The sequence below is a fragment of the Plectropomus leopardus genome, chromosome 5, assembly GCF_008729295.1.
Source record: "Plectropomus leopardus isolate mb chromosome 5, YSFRI_Pleo_2.0, whole genome shotgun sequence".
Taxonomy (NCBI): Eukaryota; Metazoa; Chordata; class Actinopteri; order Perciformes; family Serranidae; genus Plectropomus; species Plectropomus leopardus.
Window position 1 is genome coordinate 30,877,299 of NC_056467.1, and position 25,583 is coordinate 30,902,881.

Consider the following 25,583-nt stretch of genomic DNA (forward strand, 5'->3'; position numbering starts at 1 on the left):
CATGCCAAATCCTATGAATGTTATCTAGCAACATATTTTTTAAGTTGCTAAGCAACAACCGTGGAGCAGGCTTTTGGGGTGAAGATGGATGCCATGTTACAACTTCAGAAGCTAAACCCTGTCTATCTGCCAACAGCTAGATGGCCTGGTGTGAATACAGTCTGCTACAAGACCTGGGACCACTAGAGCTGTTACACACCAATACACATTTGTAATATACTTGTGAGGCTAATACTGGCATGATGTATTCCCTAACCAACACCTAATCCTAATTTTATCCTTAACCCTAAAGCGGCTCTTAAAAGAAGTGACGACGAGACAAAATTTTCAAAAAACTGTGAAAATTGGTCCTAACCAAGACAGAAACTCCTACACAGTACAAGAGCACTCTCCTTACCACCAATGCATTTTTAAGCTAATCCCACTGTTTAAAAAAATGCCGTCTCAGATTTTTCTTCACCAGCTCTTCTGTATCACACATGATTGTCGTGTATTTTTGTCAAATCTTTCAGGTACATATTAACCTGACCATCCTCTTCTCCATCTCTCTGCTGACCTTAGCTTTAATTCAGATTTGTGTATGTGTGTGTGGTTTTGAATACATGTTGGCTAGGATGCAAAGGAGATTCATCCTGCAGTGTAAGCAGGCTTCACAGAAGTCTCCACACTCTTCACACCTTTGATTTTGTTGCCTGCAGTCAAGTTGGACTCTTTGCAGCATAAATATTTATTTTAGTATTTTAGGATTTCTGTGTTGTTTGAGTAGTGTAAGAAATGACAAGTATTTAGTTTGCTGTTATAGTTTTTTTTTTAAACTGTATACCAAATTACATACTTTGATCTGTAGATGACAATAAAGAAATGCTCAAAACAATATTCACAACAAAATGGACTCCTTTATATAGCAAAGCAGCAGCAGATTTGATATTTCTACAAGTCCAGGTGCATGAATCGATAACAGACCACATTTCAAGCAACCAAAGCCACTTTTGAACTGTAGTCCAGAATTATTATGCCAATCACTTACATTATTATTGCAAATCATGCATTAATATCAGTTTTTATCACAACAGATGTGAGATCATTTCACTTCAACATCGAAATTGCTTTGCAAATGGGGAACTTACATTTTCTTGTATTATGCTTATATTTTCCTAACATAAAAAACTGTTAAAAATGTAAGAAACAGGAGTGTTTTTCCTCCTTTGCCACTCTCACCCTCTTCTCCTTTCCAGTAACCCAACTCTACCTTTATGACCTATTAATATGTAATGGAAACAGCTCTGTGGTCTCAGGCCTTGCAGTGCTACATTATATTACTGTATATCATTATACATCAGTCAGCCAGTTTCCTCACACCATGTGCCCACGTTTACGACATGCACACATGTGATAATATGCACGTGTCCACACATACACACACATAATGCCACACATTCTGCCATACACTTATCACACAGTGCCCATGATATAAGACGAAATAGAGAGAAATGACTGGGTTCTCAGCAACAGGCATACAGTAATTAGACATTAAGTGCAGATTATAGGCTGGCAGTGAGTGAAGCTGCCTACCTGCATAACCATCAGTTACAATGTGACAGTGATCAGTGAGCTAACTGGACAAGGACAGAGAGATGATGTAATGTCTCAACTTTGATGTGGTTTATTTAAAGCTTTTCTGACTGTATGGCACTGTTATCACAAGAAAATCAACAGCAAAGGTTGTTTGCAAACAATGATTATCCTTTTTTAGTGGCTAAGGAGGATACACCCTAAAATGGGAGCTATATTCATTCTACTGCGCTAACTGCCAAATGTACCACCACCCAGAAGGAAGCAAGCATCTAATCATGGGTGAGATACTCATGCTTGTGAAAGCACAATATGTAAACAGTAATGGTGTCAGATTAATGGCTCAGCTGTAACATCAGCTAGCTCAGTGATGCTAGCTGAGCTAGTGTGTGATGCAGCAGATATAGTTCAGCAGAAAGGAAATAGTTCCTACATGAAACTGCTCACAACAAGGTCTGTTTATTATCTTCAGGAACTGTGTCATAGTTTCTGGAAAGAGACGATGCTCCCTTTTCAAATGTATTTTTTTGGCGCTTTAAGCACCATAAGCTGAGTGCCATCTAGTTCCATACATTGGAGAGAAGGAAGACATCCCTCAGTGGACATCTCCAACACCCAGCAACTTAGACCAGAACAATCAAGACTGATAAATATCACTTCAAGTAAGAGGAAAGACATTCATTTTTGATTTTCAGGTGAACTGTCCTTGTTGCTTAAGAACATGCAAGCCATCATTTTTTTGGTGTGTTTCTTTAATAAATGACTTACAGTGTTTATGCAAGCATAACACATAACGCAGTGTTGTGCCTTGGCTCTATCCCTCTGCTCCTACCAGGGGAGTTCAGTTTCAGCCCTGCCCAGGATGAGACTGCAGAGGATCAAGCCATTAAGCCACAGTCAACTGTATACGCAATCATAGCAAAATATTAAGAGTTTTAATGACTGAAATACACTCAGTAAAGCAAAATGTAATGTTTTAGATAGCAGGACAAATGCCTAGCTCTATGATAATAAATGTAGTGTCAGTTTGGTGTTTGATGAGAAATACAGCAGTTATTTGGCTTTCCTGAGAACAGATGTAATGCCTAAATTTGTTTATAGCATACACTCACAAGCTTGATTTTCTACAACAGCTCATATGGGTTCATCATCATCATCCATGTGTCCTGTCAAAATTCTTTCAGTAGCCACTCACTATGACTCACTCTGAATACTCTGAAGGGTCAGGACATACAATATCCAATTTTGTACTGACAGCAGGAACACTGAGACTGCTGTCAATATAATATGACAACCTAAAACAGCATCAACAGGTCAGGAACCAGCATCAGTTAGCCTGTTTTTGAAAACTGTAGATCATGACTGGGTTGTAGTATTACATAAGTAAACCCTGCCAGGACAAGACTGCACATGTGGGAATTGATTATCTTTTATATATTTTCTTCTAACTTGTGCCTAAAATTAGGTTTCTTCTGAATCCTTGATCAATCATTTAGAAGAAATAGTCTCAAGTAGAGAGATGCAGAAATCTATTCATACACAAGATAGCATATTAACATCTAAGGCCAGTATTACAAGGTGAGCAATCGTTATTCAGTTATTGCCTTCACTGCCTCTCTCAGACCCAAAATAAGTCTCATTCCCACTGCACAAAAAACCTGCTATTATCCGCTAACATCTGGCTTTTTAATGCGATGGGAATGCATACATTCGGCATTCACACCCAGGTCAAATGACTCTGCAGCAGACACAGGTTTTATCGCCTCCGGCTCCGATCGGCAGTGATGGGAACGCAACACCCGGGTGAACATGGTAATTTCAGCTCATTAACCGGCGAGATGCAATGACGCTCCATCACTAATTACTGTCCGTCACCTACTAAATAAAGAGAAGAAACCACTGAAAAGTGTTCAAAAACCTCTGTTCCTGCTGCTGTCTGCTATTTACCTGTACTTCTGCCCTCTTGCGGTGGGAATGAGGTAATAGAGGCACGCACACATGCACGATGCCTAAAAAAGAATCACAAATCAGTGATGAGTCCCTGAGGGAATGTTGCACTGAACAGTACTGATTTTGCACATTAAGGTTCACGTCAACGCAGCCAGTCAGAGGTGTGGACACAACAGCCCAAAGTCAACCCAGCCAAACCTGGACATGCAGCTGGGGAAACACTGGCTAACCCAATTATGTCTGTGACGACTGCAGCTTTACACAAGAGGCTGATGTGCTGTAAAAATCTCCTTAATATGAAACAGATCCTATCAGAACACAGAGCACTGGTGAAGGTTACAGCGCTCCCCTCTCTATTTAAAACGCCTTTCTAATACTTTCTGCCCTTGCCACTGGCTTTGTTACGCTTTAATTAAGTGAGTTTAGCACTGGAGGGTTTAATACAAGGACTATTGAATAAAACAACTTAAAATAAATTTGACATTGGTTAATAAAAGGTTGTGCAATGTTGATTAAGGTACAAGTTTTGTTTACATCAGTGATGCATGTCTCAAGGGAAACAGATGTAAGAGGTCACTTTCCTCCTTGTAGTTTACAAAAATAAAAAAATCTTTACCTTCAGTGAGCAAACACATTTTTGACAACTGCTATTTGTCTCTCCAAACACAGCTACCCCTAACCCTAACCCTTTAAAATCAATAGATTTCTCTGATAACCATTAGCACAGTGAGCTAGATGGCATCTATAATATCACAATTCAACATAGAGCTGTGCGCCTTTCCATTTGTTTTTCTATTTCTATTCATATCTTGAGGTTAGGTGCTTTTCAAGACTCAGTGGGAAAGTCTTCATATACCTATAGGAGGTAGAGAAAAAAATAGAAACACTTGATGAATATGGACTACATCTCTGTAGATAATTATATATGAAAAGTCTGTCACAACATGGCCTGGTATACAGCATTTTGAACAACACATCATCATACAATGGTTTGTATGATGTATGTAATAAATTAACCCCCAATGAATGAAATTATGCACTTCAAAAAAGTTATGTACTTAATGCCGAGTTACTTAAGTTAGTTTAGGCAAGTAAAGTTACTGTAGTTAGGTTTAGGAAAAGAAAAAATAGTGATAATGTACCTTAAAATGACCCAAAAATTACTCCTTTAGGGTCAGTACCGTGTTCTGTGACCCATCCACCCCTCAACCTGCCTCCTTACGGCGAGTACTTCCTTCTTTGATCCCCTCAGCGCACTGATCATGTGATCACAACCTTCCCAAATATGTAGATTACACATGAATTACTGGCTCATGATTACATGGGATATGAATTTTGGTGCATTGCCTTACATAGGTATACGTATGAACAGTACATGAGAACAGCCTGTTTAATATGTGACTGTTTAAAGCAACATATGGCAACAAACAAAGCTTTGAAGAGGCAAACTTATCTCAAACAACAAAAGGGCAAATACATACTTCAAAAGAAGCAAAGATTATGATATGTAGCGCAATAAGCCCCAAGCCCATTCAAATTAATTGCTGGCTCCATTTAGAAATCAATATTTCATGTCATTCCTTTTCCCTATCTCTATCCTGACATCCTCAGCTGCTTACATTCAAAGGTAACCCAAATAGCATAAAATATAATACACAAAAACATGATTCCACATTCCAGAGTGGCATTTCATTGTGTTCCAAAAAGCCAAAGGACATAAAACTCATTCAGCACAAGAATGACCTTATGAACTTTCTAGAGAAAAGTTTCCCGTGGGGCAGGAAAACACTATCTATAGGGAACGGCAGCACTCACCTTTTCAATTTTGTCCAGCCATTCCTTATTTTGGGCCAACTCGGCCATGAATGCCTGGTGCTTCAGCCATTTCTTATGAAGCTTCTGGGTCTCGTCACGGCTGCTGTCCCTCGCCATCAGCATCTTCTCACACACCCAGTCCCCCAGCTGGGTGAGACAGGCAGAGAATGAAAGAGAGAGGGGTGTCAATAGTGGATGAGCATACAAACTGTAAATAACTGTTGGTGTGTAAACAGATTCCTCATTTTAAAAAGTTCCCTGATACAGAAAAACACTTGCACACACATTAACAGGTGCATGCTGAAATGATATCCAGCTCAAAAGAAAAACATAATATTTAACTGCATAAGAGATACACACATTTTCACAGCTTATGTGTAAAAGCTGAATAAAAACATCATAGTGTACTATAGATAAACACACCAGTCACACATACTGTGGGAAATACAAGGTCAAACACACAGACATGAATATTTAATGACGCACAGCAGGCACATGTAGGCAGACACACGTGTACCAACAAGCATGGCGGCAAGAATTCACATGTACACAACAGATCCACAGCATCAACACACACCTACTCAGTGAGAACACCTCACGCCTGCGCTGACAGCATCACCAAAATATTCAGGTCAGCATCATCCTCACACCTGCATGCAACACTTCCACCTGCACCTTTGACCAGCTCCCCTAACCCAACTGTGAAGCAAGTAACCCGTTTACCGGCAGCGTTTAATGGGAACAGCCCACAGGATTGTGGCAGCTGCAGGCAGCCGCTGGTATCCGCATCCTCACCGGTAACTGCCGTCACACACATGCAAAGACGCTCTTCACCGCAGAGCCAGATGGAGAGAGAGAATAAGGAAGGAGAGACAAGAGGGAGCTAAAGAAAAAGAGAGGCGCCTTCTGGAGAGCTGAACATGAGACAGCCCCACAAAAGATGTTTTGAGAGGAAAATGCCAGGCAGGAGGGTAAATAACAACAATACTGGAGGCTGAGGAGACAGACTGGAGACTTCAAACTGAGGCTGCGCTCCCCTCGCTCTCACTCTCATGCTCTCTCTCTCTCTCGCTCTCTCTCTCCTTGCTATGTTGTTGAGGATTCGCTGTACCAGGAGAGAGAGGAGGGGCGGATCAGTGACGAGCAAGAGGGCAAGAATGAGGAGGACTGAGAAAAAAAAAGAAAAAATGATCCTCCCCAAAACAATAAAATGGCAGGCAGCTGAGCCAGTGCATGGGCGCCCCTCCCTTGCCTCACACCTTCAGTGAGTGAGCGGACTGCCTGGCTGGTTGGAGGAGAGATGGGGTGGAGGAGGAGAGGAGAGGGAGGAGCAAAAGACCGTGATTTTGGTGGTGGTGGTGGGGGGGGGGGCAGGGGATGCAAGCAGTGCCTCCAGGCTCACCAGTCATGGCTAATGATGCTGAGCTGGAGGTGGCGGAGGGGGGAGGTGGGCTTTAAATGGTGTCAAAGCAGGAGGATGGATGAAGGGGAAGACAGACTGAAAAACAGAGGGAGAGATTTTTTATTTTTGGTGTGATGAATGCCAGTCTCTGCGAGCTCACGACTCCCCTACAGCTGCTTTTGTTTTATCCTTCTTCTCCCGCAGCACACACACCACCCCCCTCTACCATCTCTCTCTCTGCAGCAGTCCCAGGCAGCCCTACTCTCTGTCTCCAGCTTGCCTGACTCTGCTGCAGTGGTAAAGCAGAGAGAAGAGAGAGAGAGACAGTAGAGATCTGGACAGAAAGAAAAGAGGAGGAGTGATAGTGGGAAGAGAGAGACAGGTAGTAGACGATTGGACAGAGCAGTGATTTATCCTGGATGATGTATTTGTAGTTTGATAGATTTACTGCTTCTCTTTCCTTAAAAGGACAGTGGTTGGATATCTGTCCAACCCCCTCCTCTGTTTGTCACCTCATCCTGTCACATAATTGCACACAGCACAGACAAGTAAGGACGTGCCAGCTTACATGAGAAAACACGCCTCACACATTCATACACATACATGGAGTGTGTGCACACTCACAAGGATTGTAAACATACATGTGCATGAAAACACAGGCGCACACACACCTACAGGTCCCATGACTGCGGAGGTCATGGAGGGTCACAGCCTTATGCCTCTCTTGAGACTGTAAATGAATTGAATGAGGGAAGATGAGGAGGGGAGAAGGAGTGTGTGTTAGGGGGGTGGGGCGGTCGAGGGTGAATGAGAATGAATGAAGGAGGGGGAGGAGGAGAAGTTTGTCTGACGTCGGAGGGGAAGAACAGGACAGAAAAGACGAGGGAGAGGGGTAGATTCATAGCCTCATCACCATCACGTCATCAGATTTCACCATCTTCGTGTATCTGAACAGCTGGTCTCAGATTATGATGGTAGTTTTTCTGATATTTTATCGACTAAACCTTTGATCTGTCAATTAAAAGACAAAAGGCAAATGATGGATTTTAAAGTCTTGAGAAAACAGATATGGCTCTATATCACAAAAAATGGTCTTACCATTGTTTATCCTTAACAAGCAATAGCTCATCTCATGCACCAATGCGTAATATCTGACCCAAACAAAAGAAAAGTTGTTGGTACTTGATTTTATTTTCATGCTCTATAAGGTGACTTTGGGTGCTCTGAAAGGCGTCTATAAAGTTAAATGTATTATATTTATCAATAATAACAATACTACTACTACTACTACTACTACTACTACTACTACTAATATTAATATTTAAAGCACAAACAGGCTTAAAAATTAGAGGAATTTCTACAGAAGGACTTTTGAATGTGTAACATCTATTCCATAGAGACATACTGTTTAACAATGCAGCCTTTAGGCATGCACCTGCTCTTTTCCTGAAACAGAGTGGGAGGGTAATGGGGGTGAAAAGCTCCAGTCTGATCCCTAACTTCACCTCTTCAGTACCCTTTAGTCCTAAAGATTAAGTTGTGCTAAAGAGGAAAAGCCACGTTAAAAGAGGACTTTTAACAATATATAAAAATAAGACTGTCCTAAACACAGCCACAAATCCCAAAACCAACACACAAAAATTGTGGCCAGCTACCAACTAAATTGAGAGCCCATATGACTGTTTACAGTCTTAGTGAACTTTTGGTATCTTGGGCTGATAACTGAACAAATTATAAACATAAAATGCATAAAATATTAAAGAATAGTAAAAAAAAATAGTAAGATGACCTTGTTTGTCCAACATGACCACTGACCAAAGCATTTTTTTCACGAGGTAACCGTATCTTTTAATTTTTTTGCAATGGCAGTGCCGCGTAATTACGCCACACTAAATGCCAGCAGTGTAACAAGGCACTGACAACTATCCTGCACAGAGCATTGCATGTTTGACATTTTCCTCTGAGCAATGTGAGTTAAAAAATGTTCAACTTTGGGCAAAATGCTGCACTTGTCACTGTCACTTTTTGCCAGCTGTCTAATCAGAGTGGAGAAGGGAAAAACAACAAAAATATCTCAATATACTTTATATATATAAATATGAATATACGCTTCCTACCATTAACCCACATAGAACAGCTAGCCTATCCTCACTTCCTACGTTTTTTAGCCTTTCTGTCATTTCGAGCAAGTAATCTACCCTATGCTCACATTTTTACAGAAAGTTCATATCATAGAAACCGGACGCAGCCAAAGCGTCTCAGCTAAAAACAACACTGCACCTTCAAAGTGCTCTCTCAGCTTGGCGATCTTAAGGAGGGCCTGGCTTTTCCAGCTGCTAAAAAACACTTTGATGGACACTGCCTCTTACAGTCAGCTTGTCAGATTTTTTCTCTGAAGTTGGAGTTAAAGCAATATGACACTTCCATCACATAAACTGATATTCAGGCCAATAATATACAACCAATATGTTTGTGAGTACCAAAGGCTGTTCTGACACCCACTGAAAGAAAGTTAATGTACATTGTGCTGAAGCAGCAGTATACATTGCTCTGAAATCTACCATAAAGACCAGACCATAGACTACAAACTGTATATGTGATCTTTTTGTGTACAATAAAAATATCTGATTGAATAAATCTTGGTGTAAATGTGCTGCTGAGAGAATCAAAAGCATTAGTGAGCAGCAGGAAACAACAGGATGCTGCACACCCTGACAGCTGAGAGCTCAGGTTCCTACAGACTGACGCAGTGCCACTCACCCACTGTAGGCCACACACACACACACACACACACACGCGCGCACACGCACACACGCGCGCGCGCGCACACACACACACACACACAACACACAGTTGGGGAAGACTCCTCATGCATATTGTATTTCTACAGACACGCATACATCTACAAGCAGACAGATACATATATGGCTGACACACACACACACACACACACACACACACACACCTTTACAAGCACATACACACATACACAGTGAGATACGCTCTTCCTCCTTTGAATAAGTGATGAGGAACTGTGCTGCTGAATTATTCAGTAGAGCCAAAGAGAGAAAGTTGCTGAAACTAAACAAGGTTTTGGCCCAGAAAGAAGGCAGTGACTCCGCATGGTGAGAGAGCAAAAACTGCAGGAGACAGCAGAGGAGAGCCAAGTGCAGCACAACTGGACACGCATGAGGTGTGGACCATGATAGTTTCCAAAAAAAAGAAAAATAAAAAAATTGGTAAGCCTAAAAATACTGCATGCTGACATGTTTTTGCATGTCAGTAAAACAGAATGTTGGGGCTGGTGTCAAAATGTAGCCATACATTTCAAAGAATACTTCACCTGCAAAATGATCATTTGTAAATCAAATTACACATTGCATGCTACTTTGAAATCATGAAAAAAACTTGTTTTTCTAAACATGCCTGCAAGGTGAACGGCGAATCCAATCATAAAATTTATTTAAAGTTATTGGGGACCTCGCTCAAATAAAGAAAAACTAAATCAAAGTATTTGTAACTTTCACACAACTGGTACAGTATATTCCAAGTCTCACTTGTCCATAGTAATATACTCAGTACTTCCTAAACACATACATTTTTTATAAACCACTTCCCCATACAAGCAGTGCGCCAAGTACCGAACGTTTTTGTGAAATATTGAGTTTCAGTGACAAGTTAAAAAAAAGTTAGAACTTCTCATTATGGTGTATGTGTTGTCAAACTTACCAATGGAGACCATCATCTTATGAAGAAAAACTACTATAAGACATGCGACTGCTAATTAAAGCCCAATATATTTGACTTATTTTGTGACCAAAACCTTGGAAAATACAAGTTTCTGAGTATTTTAACAGCAGCTTTCACTTTGCCCAGACAAAACTGAACAATGGGTGAACCTATAGTGTAAAACTTTCTTTCACCGGCAATTAAGAGGAACAACAAGAGGTCAAAGGAGTGTGCACTTAACTGATGCCGCTACGCTGGGTAATGAAGTTCTGAAATCAGTTAACTTGCCCTGCCACTAGAGGCCACCAAAAGTTGGCTTTGGTTACAGAAAGGGAACAACGCGATAAGCATCCATTTACTTTTCCCTGTGAAAATGCTCTTGAACTAATTTGAAATACTTCAGCACCAGTTCAACAAGTACAACCAGTTTTTTGGCCTCCTACCTCATGACAGTCCTGAAGAAACCTCTGGAGTTCCCACTGGTCATTCAGTTTTTCCAGCCACTGCTGGGCCAGCTCTCTGTTCTGGTTTCCCCTGAAAAAGTGAGGGACAGGAGATTTAGTTTTAGAGTTAAAATAACTCAAAATGAACAAAACTATAACATATCTAGGCATATAAGTATCCATCTTTGTTCATCTTTACCTGGTGCTGAGATTTCCTACAGTCAAAACTCATTGTCTGATCATAATCTGACTAAAATTCCTGATCATTTTAAAAGCTTGGTGCTAAAGGACTAATACTTTTTTTGTAGATAACAGCAAGCACTGTTATAATTTGTTTATCGATCAAAACCACTTTAATTAACATAATAACTGTAAAATGGTTCATTACAGAACCAAAATGTAACACTTTTAGATATGGGTGTTGGACCGTGCTCATTTATTTGTCCCCATGGGAGAAAAATAAATGTCCAGTGAGTTAATTTATGTTAATTAAATCTAAAAAACATATGGTTCTTTGCATGCTATTGTCACACACACAAAAACCCCAACCCCCAACCAAAGCACACATACACACACCACCTCAACCATCACACAGATTTCATGGTCAGCTGTCAGTTGTGGACGAAACAGACTGAGCTCTGTTTTCTGTGTTTTGTTTCATTTATACTTCCCTCTCCTTCAAATTCCTCAGCCACTATTCTTCTTTTTATTATTGATGCAGTGTGTCTGGACAGCTGCTTACATCTTTGTGCTTTCAAAATCATCTTAACGTACAACTGAAGTAGGACCGTTGGAACTTAGTTTGCCAAAAATGGTATAAACTGTTGACTGCAAGAAGTCTGACACACTTGGCAGAATTTCATCTTGAATGGAGATATAACATTTAAAAGGAAAATAAAACTACTGAGGGTGTTTAAAAGCTACTGACTACTACTAAAAGTTTATCTGTGTTTTCTTTTTTTGCATTCATGCCAGAACACTTGTACATATCCTACAGACAAACTTATTTCTTCTGCGTCTTTTTATACAGTATGAAAAGAAGTTCAACAGAGCAACACAATTCATCATGTATACCAAAGACTTGTCTTAGATATGCTCAAACTGTACATTTGTTTAATATATCGTTGTGCTTTAACTGCTTTTCCATTATTGGAAAGTTAATACTTTTTGTCATCATTTCTACATGCCACATGCTCACTGATATTACACAAAACTGCTTCTGGCAAATATTGTCTTCTGCTTTAGAATTTTGGCCTCAAATTAGTCTCGGCTTTAATCTAAACAATTTAATGTGTATGACTTTTATTTCAATGTTTGTAAGTGGTACCTGTTGGCGAGGGTGTCGATGCGTTCCTTGATGCGCTCGGAGTAGATGTTACTCTGGCTGATCAGACTCTCTCCAGCCTCGATCACAGCTTTGATCCGGTGCAGGTTCAGCTCCATGGTGGTAGTGAAGTCCTTGTGTTTCTTTATGGCGGCTTCAACTGTTTCCACTGTCGTTGGCAGCTCCACGTGAGCGAGCGCTGACTCCTACAAAATGAAGATGGGAACTGTAAGGTTGTTTCACAGTTTAGGAACTAATTATTAAATCAACTGAGGAGATAAAAAAATAGCCCTCACTGAACTGAAAGACACAAGACAAAAGACAAAATAAATGACTGAAATACAGGCCTTATACGTGCTTTCTTTCACATATTACATACTTCACATATACTTCATCACATATTAACTAAACCATATGACAAAACGGCAGGACCGTTCACCAAAGGAGAACAGAGAAGCTCCCATTACAAAACCTACAAAAGGCACTTAATTTTATTCCCTGCTCGGGGCACCATTTCTTCACTATATCTTTACATAGCAAATAGTGGGTTGCTGTTATATCACTGCTCTCAATGTCACATACAGCTCAAAATCAAATCAAGACAAAATTCTAAACATTTCTTATTTTCAGCCCCTCAAATCTGACAATTTTCTGCTTTTCTTCATCTCATATGATAATAATGTCAATAAGTTCAGCTTTTGAATAGTTTGCAAAAACAAATAATTTAAAGACATCTCCATTTGTAGAAAACTGTTAGGTATTTTTTCACAATCCTTCGTTCATTCATTAGACTCAATAATGAATCAATTCATCTATTAAATAACTGTTTGATATTTACCCTTTTATGAAAAGGGAGCAGATACAACAAGGTGTTGAATTTTCACTCACTAAGGATCTGAAAATGTCAAAATAAGGTAAAAGAAAAGTACTGAAACAAACCATATCACTATAACAAATTTATGTGGCCTCTGGAGACAGAGAAAATAAATTAAGGAGAGGCAGACAGAGCTCTACAGCCTGGAATGTCTTTGATACTTATTGAAGAAGAAATGCTGGCCTCTCTGAATCAACCCTGCAGGCTAATAAGGAGAGCTGGTCCCTGGTAAAGATCTTTTATCAAACCAAAAGGGACATTCTGGCCAACACACTGGCTTACATGTACTCACACACACAAATACACAAGCACGCACGCACAAGAATCAAGGGCAGCTCTGCAAGTGACATTTCAGTTTTTAAAAAAAAACCAAAAAAAAAAAACTCTGTTTATGATACTGATACAGCAATGCAGACTGCAAGACCCACATCTGACTGTTGGTTTGTACTTCATGGTGCAGGCTAGTCTGTAGAGCTGGAAATCTGCCGAACTAATATAAAACCAGTATATATTTCAATATACTGTATGTGTCAATTTAAAAAAAAAAGAAAGTAATAAATATATTCCAAAGACTACTTTAAGGGAATTGGGCCTTTACAAATTCATCCATAAATCATAAAAGAAAATGGATAATCATCACTCAGTTAATGTAAAACTACGGACAGTGTCTAAATCTACTTCCAATGGTAAAATACTCTAATTATTTCCTTAAAATCTCACTAAAATGACATGGGATATTACTTTAAAGATGCATTTAAATTCTAATGCCTATCATTCATGCCATTAAATGTTTGTTGAATCGAAGCATCGTATTTTGTCCATTCATGGTACTGCTGCATAGTTTAAATCCAGTTAAGATCTGACATATGATCTTAACAAACAAAATAATGGCACAGTAACTTACAAATTATGAACATAATTTAGCCCATAAGAAGAAGGCAAAATTAACACAAGCCTTAAGATACCATCACACTGTATGTTGCTAACACATCGAACACACAACTGCATGTACTTGAACACAGGCTGCCAACAGTTCCTCCTCCTACACTTTATCATGAAGCTGCAATGTAGAGCTAAAGTTACTGGAGGCTGCTCCTACTTTTACATCACATAACACTGGGACACTTTCCAAAACGATACCTGCTGACATGCACACTAGAGCGCGCGCGCACACACACACACACACACACACACACACACACACACACACACACACACACACACACACACACACACACACACACACACACACACACACACACACACACACACACACACACACACACACACACACACACCCCTTGTCTGTCTGCACTCTCCCTATCTCTGAGTTGGCAGGGCAAAGCTGACCACACCCAGTCTAGCTGATACTACTGCAGTCATAAGGCAACATCTTCTTCTTACATGCTTTCACACTGTATAAGTATCCAAAAATGGAAAACTTTCTTTGCTAATTGAAGTTATTGTTATACAAAGGTTTAAGTTATGCAAAAAAAATTCAAAAAAATCGTGCGGTATAATTCAGTCTTTATTTATCATGTTGTATGATCCCTTCTTTTCAAACATGCATTTTTTGTATTTGTAATGTAACAATATGAAACACTTCTGCCTACAAGTACTGCACCCTGAGCTTGGCTGAGCACACGTGTGTATGAGCTCTGCTTGAACAGAGTTTAAACACATGCGCAAGCCCTGGCATACTACTTGTGACTGTATGTATTGACATGTTTCACATTGTATTGTTTAAGCAAATATGCATGTGTTTGGTAAGTACTGAGCATACGACTGGATAAATAAGACTTGGATTATCCTGCACAAGTTGAGCGAGAGTTTGAAACCTGATGTTTTGACATAGTTTTGTTGTTACACATGAAGAATGTTTGCCTTTTTTTGGACTGTCCATCTAAAGGTTGTTGAGATATTTCTTTTCCAACCAGAGTTTTAAACAGACCAACTGACAATGCACTCCTAAGATAATAAAAAAAAAAAAAAAAAATGAAAAAAATCCTTCTTGTAAAATCTGATCACCTGTTCAGTCTTTGTCTCACCTGGTTGTTGAGGAAGGACTCGGCCTGTTTGACATCTCGCAGGAATAGATGGAAAATGTGAGCCTGGACCAGAACTTCTCTCCTGCTCTCCCACATCTCCAGCAGTTTGTTCCAGCCGACATCAAGCTTCTGAAGCCACTGCTGCAGAGCGGCCTGCGGGAGAGGAGCCTCCTCAGACTCCAGCAGCTCGTTCATGGCCTGCAGGCGCTCGTAGTCCTCTTCATACCTGCATGACAGCGTTTCAATAATTACTCTCCTAATACCTGATGTGGTTTAAAGACCTGTTATGAAGATTTCAAAAGATCTCTCTTTATTTATATTGTTTATAGCCGAGAACTGCTTCCTTCCAGCGCCAATGTTAATCGCTTGTTAAGACAGAACACTAAATTGGTCTATTTGATCCATCGGGACTACACCAACAGCACAAAATGAGCACAGCCAGGAATTACATAAGTTAAAGTTTTTTGAGTTGGTTCAAAAATAAATATGCAAATTGGAATGTTTTCCATGCCTGGATATATTCCTTAAATTGATACCATCAGACCACTGGATCAGACACTTTCTGCAAAGCTGCATTCATTTCTGTTAGACTAGACTGACTGAAATGTTTCATATAATCTGATGACTAAAAAAAGGCTAAAATATCAACTAGACTTAAATAATTAATTAAATAAGACTACAATACCCAGAGATTTCGTAAACTAAGACTTGGCTTTAAAAGACATGGAGAGTTTGGTTAAATATAAAAAAAAAAGCTTACAAGGACATTTGACGCATGATTAACACGATAAAAAAAATACATGAATTAATTCATTAAATTAAATAAAAAAATTACCACTCTCAGTAACCCACCGTCCGATCTCCTCTTTTAGGGCAGCATGTTTGTTTATGAGTCTCTCAGCCTCTTCAAGGTCATTGGGCAGCTGATCTGAGGCTGCAGCCGTCTGTGTTTGCACCAACCAGGTGAGGAAAGAGTCCAGGTCCTGACAGTCACAGAGAGGATTTACATATGACATATATTTAATCCATGGAGTCAAGTACAAAAGTTTACGCTGACTGAAAAATCTGTTGAAATACTTATGTGTAAGTGATTATGCCTCTTAAACACATCATTACCATCAATAGGATTTTCCGTGTTAAAAAAATGCTTTCCTTCTTGCAGGATAAAATTAAACAACAATTTCTCCACCACAATTTTCAAATGTCTGTTGTGAATACTAGAGACCCAGCCCCCCATGCACTCAGATCTGTTGGCTCATCGATTTTTGAGTGCCATCTCTTGCTCTGTTCTGGGAAGCTGAACTTTTAAAGAAACTGCATTTTACAAGAACTGTCTTTCTCCTAACTCCTCTGGGTTTTTATGTGAAAATAAAATATCTAACCATTCCTTTAACTACAGATATTATACCTTTCATTTTTCATGAATGTGTGTGAAAGAGTGTGGGATTATAGAATATGGTTTGGATCACCTAGATATTGTTGATTGATACCAGCATTCCAATTATTGCCGAACAACTGCTCAGATATCTTTAACACAAAACAACTATGTGACTTTATATTGTTTAGCTCATTTTTTTTAAAAGTGTGACTTATTAACTGGTTCTGCAATTTACATGCCAGTTTTACTGTGGTGCAGTAAGATTCCGATGCAGTCTCTGTGCAGAATTATCAGTGATAGATTTCTTCCTGATTTATGAACCACTGTATCTCATGTACCTGTATGAAGCTCTGCAGCCTGCTAGCCACCATCAACGAGTCCTCACAACCCTGCAGGGTGCGTTTCAGCTCCTCCCACTCCACACTAATGCCATCAAACGGCACGAGAACCTCCATGGCCCGACCTGGGTGGGCAGTGGCCAAATGCTCTGCCTCTTCCTTCATCAACAGAAAGAGAAGGCATTATTTCAACTGTTACCTTTTATGCTGCATAAAACCGGGACTCACTAAAAACTTGGCCTGGTTTTGCAGGATGAAGTAGTGCATACTTTGTGAGCATCTCAGCCCATGCACATTTTATGTGATAACATGCACGCACCTTTGTAAGAAGTATACTCAACGTATTTTCCCATAATTTACTACCTGTAGATGCAGCAGTTTTGGCTCCAGGACAGACAGTGCTCCCTCCATGGTGGAGAGACGTCTCTGCAGAGCAAGGACTCCTCCCAGGTCGCTGCCCACATACTGAGTGGCGTCAATGGCTTTTCTCTTGTCCTGGATCTGGGACTTGATCTCAGCACACTCCAGCAGGTAGTTCTGCAGACGTAACATCGAGTCCAGCTGATCTTTCTTCTGCTCAACCAACTCCACAATGCTGTTCCACCTGGTATGATGTGATAGATAGGATAGAGAAATAGAGAAAAAGGGGAAATGTACAATAGGGAAGATTTTACACCTATAGTATATCATTCCCTGTCTGTGGTGGTGTATTTTCTTTCATTTTTGCTCTGTTTGGGACGTTCCTAGGCACAGTGCACGGGTTAGGTTGGGATTTTATAAAAAGGTAATTACCAGGTGCAGCACGCATCAAGAGGACACTACAACAGTCACGTACAAGGCACCAAAAATATATATATATATATATATATAGCAAACAAGCGTGAATCTGGGCTTAGCTTTCACTTTCACTGGCAATGCAGTTCATGAGGAGGAAAGAAAAATTCCTGCATAGTATACCTTTAACATTACTCCTGAGCTTGAAAAGAGCCAAGATGCATAGTTAATAGAAAATATGTTAAATTCATTATTATGATGCCCTGATATGAAGTGATATAATTCATGTGAGACAGTTGATTCTCTTTGCTTTCTGCTCCACTGTGGTTTCAGCCCAGGCCGTCGTCATACAATATGTTCTCCTGATCCTGCTCCAGACCAGCAGGTCTCAATACACATCCATTCAGCCAAGAAGCACACACATGCACAGGAAAACACGCACACACGCACGCACACACGCACGCACGCACACTTGACTGTAATGAGGTAATGGCAGAGTCGCTGTGAGGCAGACAGAGCACTCAGCAGGCAGGCAGGAAAAGAGATCGGCGACACTGACCTCAGTTGTCTTGTAGATGCAAAAGTGGTGGCGTTCATTGTTGGGGGGGGCATGAGTGTGTGATAGGAGCCGCTATTTCAAAAAAATTACACTAAACGTGTGTGTGTATGTACACAGGGAAACAGTAATGGATAAGCTTGGCTTAACCTTTCACACAACTATTTGTTTTATGAAACAAATGATAACTATGAATGTTTGCTAACATAAATCTTAATGATTTTAACTAAAAATACTGATTATAAATATCAAATAATATTGTAATCATACTGTAGTAATTCAAGCAAAATCAGCAAAACTGTCACCTTTATGTATTCATTGTTCAAACCTGGGTTTGATCATTTCCTTCATTTAAAATACTTAGTTTTTTACAGTCATATAAAACTGAACTTCACCATTTGTGGGTTGTAGTAGCTATTTGAAAGAGCAATATGGAGAAATGAAGAGTGTGTTTGGATATCAGAGGGCAAAAGTTTTATTTTCATTCCAAATTAAGGTGGCAGAGGTCTAATTCATTCATATCTCCCTCATCATCTAACTTTGCTGTAGCTCTGTATTTTGCTAAGTCTAATCTCACCCACTTTTTAGCATTCCAATCAAATGTGAAGGATTTGATATAATTCCTCTTGTTGACTGGCATACTGCTGTACGCCCCTCAAAAATGCCTTTACAACTAGGAAATACATCCTAGTACAGAAAGTAAAGATGCTCTCATTTCCATTTAATACTGACTTTAACAAAGAAAACATAACAACAGATACTATAACAGAAATAGATTTGAAAGGTAAAAAATGTTAAGACAAGGGAAAAAGCTGACTAACCTGCAATTATAGTGGCTCGGTAGTAGATAAACTACATAACTGTGTGCTTTGCAGAGTAAAAATATTTCACTAATGGAAAATATAGTTTCCATTTTTGTATTTATTTCTCCTAAGGATGACTGGTAATTAACTGTATCTGATAAATTGCAAATTTACACAAAATAACCCCAACACTGTAAACAGTGTATGTTTCTTAAGACAGCAAAAAACTTATTCAGTTATGGTCCTAAAACTAAAATAGACTTTGAATACCAGAGAAGGCGATGAGATCTAGGTTTGTTCTTATTTTTGCTCTCCGCCGGCCTTGTCTTGACTAAAGCAGCCAGCACAGATGGTCACCCCGAGACCAACACTAGTGCCAAGGTCACAAGACCCATAGACACCCGGCCATCATGGATGCTGCTGCCAGACGTAACAGTGGTCAGTTGATATGACTGAGACAGATAAAAAAGCCAATCCCCTAACAGGCTCAACCTGGCTCTGTGTTAGCTTAAATAAACATGTTGGCTAAACAAAGAGAGGCAGAGAGAGACTGGTACAGCAGGCACTTGGAGAAGATACATGCTGCCATTTTACATTTACTTCTAAAGCACTGATTCTACTCTACAAATATGATAAAGCAGGTGGGAGTGCAGTGACTGTCAGGACGTGAAGCGCTTGTCAAAAGACGAGTACAAGAAAAGAATCACAGCATGAACAAAACGATTTTTGAGAGTATGAATTCCCCTGAATAATTACACAACCCCACGAAATTTCTCTCCCTCACCATCTCTTTTCTCTCTGTGTGTCAGTCCGCCTCCCTCTTCTCCCACCTACTCCTCCTCCCTCCAGGGAGTAAACAGACAGAGGACAGAGATCTGATAAACCAGTGCACTTTATAATAGACACTGTGTGTGCTTTCCACACACATGAACACATATGAATGCTATGAAAGGTATACTATGCAGGATTTTCCTAAATATAAAAAAAAAATAAAAAAGAGCCACTCTCAGTGTGTGGTGATGCATTATTCTTCAGAGACTTCTCATTTTATGTCCTTGGGACGTTTATGAGCGTGTACCCCCACAGCACTCAGGTGAGGTCGGACAATATAAGAAGGTAGCAGCCAGGTGCCAGACTGTAAGCAGCAAGCATCCAAGAGACACAACGCCGAAAAAAATGCCATTATAGCGAGGCAAAATGGCAAATAAGAGTGAATCTGGGGTTGGCTTTTATTTTCACTTTCACTGGCAATACTGTTGAAAACAGAAACCAGTAATCCTACATCGAAAACCTTTAAATTCATATATAAGTTTGAATGACATTACTACCATCTCTCTATTTTATTTTATTTTATAAATTTATGATTAGATTTTTTAAAATTTAGACTTAAAAACTATTCTTATGACCCTTAGCAACCCCAAAGTAAGTCTCCCCAAATTGTTACGTCTACTTGAAGAATTTGGCTCATACTCTGGCTATAAATTAAATTTACATAAAACCCAAACTCTAACCTATAATCTGAGTCCACATGAAAATATCTATACAACATGTAAATTTAAACTGACAAATAATATTATGAAATACCTTGGAGTACAAATACCAAAGGACTTAACTACCATTTATGACCACAACTATACCCCTATAACAGCTGACATCAAGACAGACTTAAATCGCTGGTCCTTATTACCGACAAATATGTACAATCGGATAGACATTGTTAAGATGAACGTGCTGCCTCGACTCCTGTACCTCTTCCAGTCGTTGTCAATTGAGATACCACCAAAGCAATTTAATGAATGGAATAGGATGATATCTACTTTTATCTGGGCAAAACAAAGACCGCGGATTAGACTTCAGACACTACAGTTGCCAAAAGATAAAGGCGGTAGGGCTCTACCCTGTTTGGAGGATTACTACAGAGCGGCACAGTTGCGCTTCCGGGTTGGTTGGTGTGATCCGGAATGTGATGCAAAATGGAAAGAGTTAGAACAAAGTTTTATATGTGAACCCCTCCCATCTGTGCTGGGAGACAAATTCCTCTTGAAAAAGTACTTATCGACAGATAAACTAACTAATTTGATTATAAACCCTTTAAACATATGGTACAAAATTCTTAAAGACTCTAAATTTGAAAGAAATGCACGACTATTACGCTGGGTAGCATTCGATACAGATTTCACACCAGCCAAACTGGACAGCAGATTTACATATTGGACAAACCTTGGTATTACCTCTTACTGTACAGTTTCTACTAATACCGTCTTGGTTTCTTTTGACTATCTCAGGAAAAAACACACAACTTGGAAAAACAGGATCTCTTCAGATATTTTCAATTGAGAGATTATTTTAATAAAAACATCAAAACAATTGGAGAAGAAGGAATTAATCTGATAGAGATATTCGCTAAAGCCTATAAAGGAAATTTGAGCAGAAAACTGATCTCCAGGATTTATTTAGCTTTACAGAAGGACAGGGGTTTCTCCACAATGTATATTAAATCAAGGTGGGAAAAGGAAGCTAACATACAGATATCTGAAGATGATTGGTTTAATATCTGTAAGACAATGTCCACTACTTCTAGCTCAGATCTGTGGAGGGAATTCACTTGGAAAAACACCCTAAGATACTTTATAACTCCCAGAATTAAAAGTTTACAGACCAATAACCCAGCCCAGGGACGTTGCTGGAGAGGGTGTGGTAATGTGTCAGCCGGCCACTTTCACATATTCTGGGAATGTCCCACAATTTCATCTTATTGGGAAAACATTATAGCAGCAATCAATTCAATAATCAATCTGCAGCCAGATGTCAGTTTCAGTGTTATATATTTAGGAAATATACCAACTGAGATAAATAAACAAGACAGATATCTATTACAAATATTATTGGCTAGTAGCAAAAAGGCAATAACCAGGAATTGGCTGAACAAGGAGTGTCCAACAATTTCAGACTGGACAGGAATAGTTGAAGAAATCTATAACATGGAAAGGTTGACATTTTCCCTGAGATACAATACTGAAAAAGGTGACCAATACTGGAAAAAATGGAGGGACTACATAGATGAGAGGTAATTGCATACTCAGTGTGGGAAAATCTGTATTTTTTTTTTTTTTTTTTTTTAATTTTTATTTTATCCACTGTGGACCGAGAGGGACTGGAGAACTATGGGTGCCTTAGCCCCTAGACATGATTCATCAGCCTGATTTCTGCCAGCCCGTTGTTAACCTGCCATTGTATTTTATTGCTATGGATGACCCTGTCTATTGTACCTGTTTTGTGTGTATATTGTTTTTTCTATTGGATAAAAAAATCAATAAAAAGAAAGTTTAAAAAAAAAAAACTTAAAAACTGAACTACTGATTTATGCTTTAATGAAAAAAAAAAAAAAAACAGACATTAATTTACTTAAACTTGTCCTTCAGCTTATTCTCCCTTCTCTTTAAGTGTTTCAGTGCCCTGCTTATCGCACTTTGGCAGCAACAATCAGTAGTTACTGGCTTATGACAGAAAAAAAGATCTATGTTAGTGCTGATCAGATGGCCAAACTCTCGCTTTGTAGTTCTAAGAAGTACCAGTGTCACTTTATTATCTGTATTAGCAAGCGTATAAAGATAGTGTATGAGTATTAGTGCTTTTGTGCATTTTTGTTACTTTCTGTCTAAACTGTTTCAACTTCACAAAAAAAACATGCTACTATCAATGCAGTAGCTGTCAGGAAAAAAAAATGGGACCAAAGCTGTTGACCTAGCAACAGAATAGCAATGAAACGTTGGACAGACCTAATTATCATAACATAACAATCGCTTCTGTGCATTTTCACTGCTTTACCTAACACACTAATGATAGAGACCAGCAACTCTCGTGTTCTACCAACTTAAATGAATGTTTTTGTCAATGGAGTCTTGTGGCTTTAGGGTAACAGCCTCAGTTCCCCTTTATAAAGGATTGTCTGATGACAAAGTAAAGTGGTGAAAATATTTTCAAAATAGTGTACACTAAAACTGAGGTTGAGCCTTTGTTGAGCCTTTTTTTGGTGGCTAAAACTGACCAATTAAGGCATGCACGCTGTTTTATTTTATGCGTGTGAAACAGTTTTTTTTTTTTTTTTTTTTCTTTTACGAAGAAATAATTGTAAAAATGCTGTCTATGATGTTGGTAGTTGTAGCTTAGTATTGCAGTAGTGCTTCGTTGACATTGATTTTATCATTATTATTATTATCAATATTTATTTATTTATTTTAAGTGGCTGCATATGACTAGTAATTAATACAACAAGTAATTGAAACAATAACAATACATTAAACTTTCATAATTAAAATCGGGACAATAAATTACTGCACTGTAACTGCACTGAAACCTCAATCATACTGATTTGATGAACTCTATTTTACCTTTGTAGACTTTGTCTTTCTCTGCATTGAGTTTTAGTTGACTAATGTATTTCTGTGCCTCAAGCAGGCATTTTGAATTTCCTGTGTTTCAAACGTGCTGTATGAATAACATCTAGAAGAATTTGTAGCAGGAGTGCTAACAGTAATGGTGGTATTTTCAGTTTAGTATTAGAGTGACTTGTAATGCCATGTACCAGTAGAAACAGACTTGCTGGCTAAGCATTCGTGTTTTCTGTAAAGTTGCTGTGAGGGTTTATTTAAGTAGAACGACAAGTGCTACATGTAATAGTGACTGTAGTTGTTTTATGTTGCAGCTGTTGAGAGGTCAGTTTTATTTCAGTACCTGGAGTTAAGATGGTCCTGACATCCTCTAACCTCTGCAGAGGATGGATGGCCTCCATCCAGGAGCTGCTGAACTATCTGGTTAACGTCCAAGATCCTTCCCATTAGGCTGTTCATCTCCTGGTCCAGGCTCTCAAACCTAGGTGGCATTGGGGGATACCATGGGTTAAGAGATTTTAGCAAAGGCCATAAACTTAAAACTGCTTAATCTCAACAAAACCATCTCCCCTCCCCTTTCCTCACCTGTGTGCCACCACCTCCACGTCCTCCAGTCTCTCTGGGATCTCCATCTTGTCCAACCACTGCTCCTTCTCATCAATCCAGAGCTCGCAGGCATTGACCTCACTGAACATGCGGTAGACCGCAAGGGCGTCGTGAAGCCACTGCTGTCTGAGCACCGCCACCTCGGCCACCTCGGTGTACAGCTGTTCCACCTCCCCCATACGCATCTGCACCTCCTGCAGAGAGGAGTGGGGAGAAGACAAGAGAGGAGACGCAAAGATAGGAGGAAAGGAAAAAGTAAAAGCAAGGACACAGAGGGGTTAAAGAAAAGATGAAAGACAAACAAAATACCTTATACTTAAGTACACAGTTTCCTCGCTCACCTCCTGTTCACGGTACTGCAGAGGCAGCGCCACCATGTGCTTCCGCAATGACACTACATGTAGACGATGTTTGTCAACAGCCTCGCTGACCCCTTTGTGTTTCTTCAGAAGAGACTGGGTGGAGTACTCATCATGCCCAAAGTCTTCGCTGGAGACCAGGCGGTAAGCGTCCTGCAGCCATGCCACCAGATCGTCTGTCTCAGTGGAGAACTGAAAAAAGTTAAGCGCCTCCTGGAGGTGACCAAGACGCTGCGCTGCCTGGTCCTCCAGCTTCTTCCACTCGCTCTTCACCTCCATAATGTGCTCCTGGATCCCTGCTGTGCCAAAGCTCTTCTCGCTCAGGATCTGTTTTCCTCGTTTCATGGTGTTCTGGAGGAGCCGGGCAGGATGGAGAAATAACAGTGTTACTCCAGACTACTTTGCTACACTGCACTGCTGTGTGCAGTAAAGTGCAACACTAGCCAAAAGTAGAGTGGGACTTTTTTTATTTGACAAACTGAGTGCAGCCTCTACGGATAATTTGCTATCGTGAGACTTTTAAGGTCTTCTAATGAGCACATGAGACAGTGTCTTCCAAGTTGCCAGAATGCATAAAAATACACTGTAATATGTAGTGTCTTGAATGGACCAAAATGTTTTGCGAACACATGTTGAAGAGCTGAGAAGCACAGTAGAAAAGGAATGAGAATAACACATGCACATTAACATGCAGTGCTGCTACTCCTGACATATTTTAACTCCAACATCTTCACTGCATAAAGCCTGAACCTGTAAGATATGATCAAACCTCTTCTATAATAACTCCAAGAAAATGCAGTAACTGGCACTTGACACATCAGTCTTAAAGAACATACAGTAATAATCAGTGTTATCAATTGCCAAATGAAGGAACCCTGATCTCTGACATTAGGATACTTTGGTAATATTGATCTTTGTCAGTCTCTTTTTTTAACTTGGACCTCTACACTGAATTAAACATAGCGTGTTCCTGTTAGGCTTCATGAAGGTTTTTGTTTCTTAAGGTCCAGATATACCAAACTAGCATCAAAGATCTAGCGGTGACCAAGGACATCGCTATGCCTGTGTCTTGGCCTAAAAGTTGCACTTGAATACACTTCAGCCAACAGCCAATTGGCAGGTATGTTCTGTACCTGCATGAGAGAAAATAACTCTCCATACCAGCAGGTTGCAGTAGTCTGCATTTGTCATTCAAAGAAGAAAACCAGAAAACTGGGAGGA

The 25,583-nt window shown here is 39.7% G+C and overlaps 1 protein-coding gene across 1 annotated transcript in view; it reads right to left on the bottom strand.

Annotated features, from left to right (window-relative positions):
• LOC121942851 (spectrin beta chain, non-erythrocytic 1-like) overlaps window positions 1-25,583 on the bottom strand; it is a 64,416-nt gene that overhangs the window by 6,348 nt on the left and 32,485 nt on the right. Inside the window, exons 16-26 of the mRNA XM_042486140.1 lie at window positions 24,345-24,713; window positions 23,983-24,197; window positions 23,741-23,878; window positions 17,237-17,477; window positions 16,874-17,032; window positions 16,010-16,140; window positions 15,158-15,383; window positions 12,239-12,441; window positions 10,912-11,002; window positions 5,338-5,484; window positions 3,520-3,581 (exon numbers count right to left, since the gene is read on the bottom strand). Coding sequence (XP_042342074.1) covers window positions 3,520-3,581; window positions 5,338-5,484; window positions 10,912-11,002; window positions 12,239-12,441; window positions 15,158-15,383; window positions 16,010-16,140; window positions 16,874-17,032; window positions 17,237-17,477; window positions 23,741-23,878; window positions 23,983-24,197; window positions 24,345-24,713 — 1,982 coding nt within the window. The remainder of the gene's footprint in view (window positions 1-3,519; window positions 3,582-5,337; window positions 5,485-10,911; window positions 11,003-12,238; window positions 12,442-15,157; window positions 15,384-16,009; window positions 16,141-16,873; window positions 17,033-17,236; window positions 17,478-23,740; window positions 23,879-23,982; window positions 24,198-24,344; window positions 24,714-25,583) is intronic.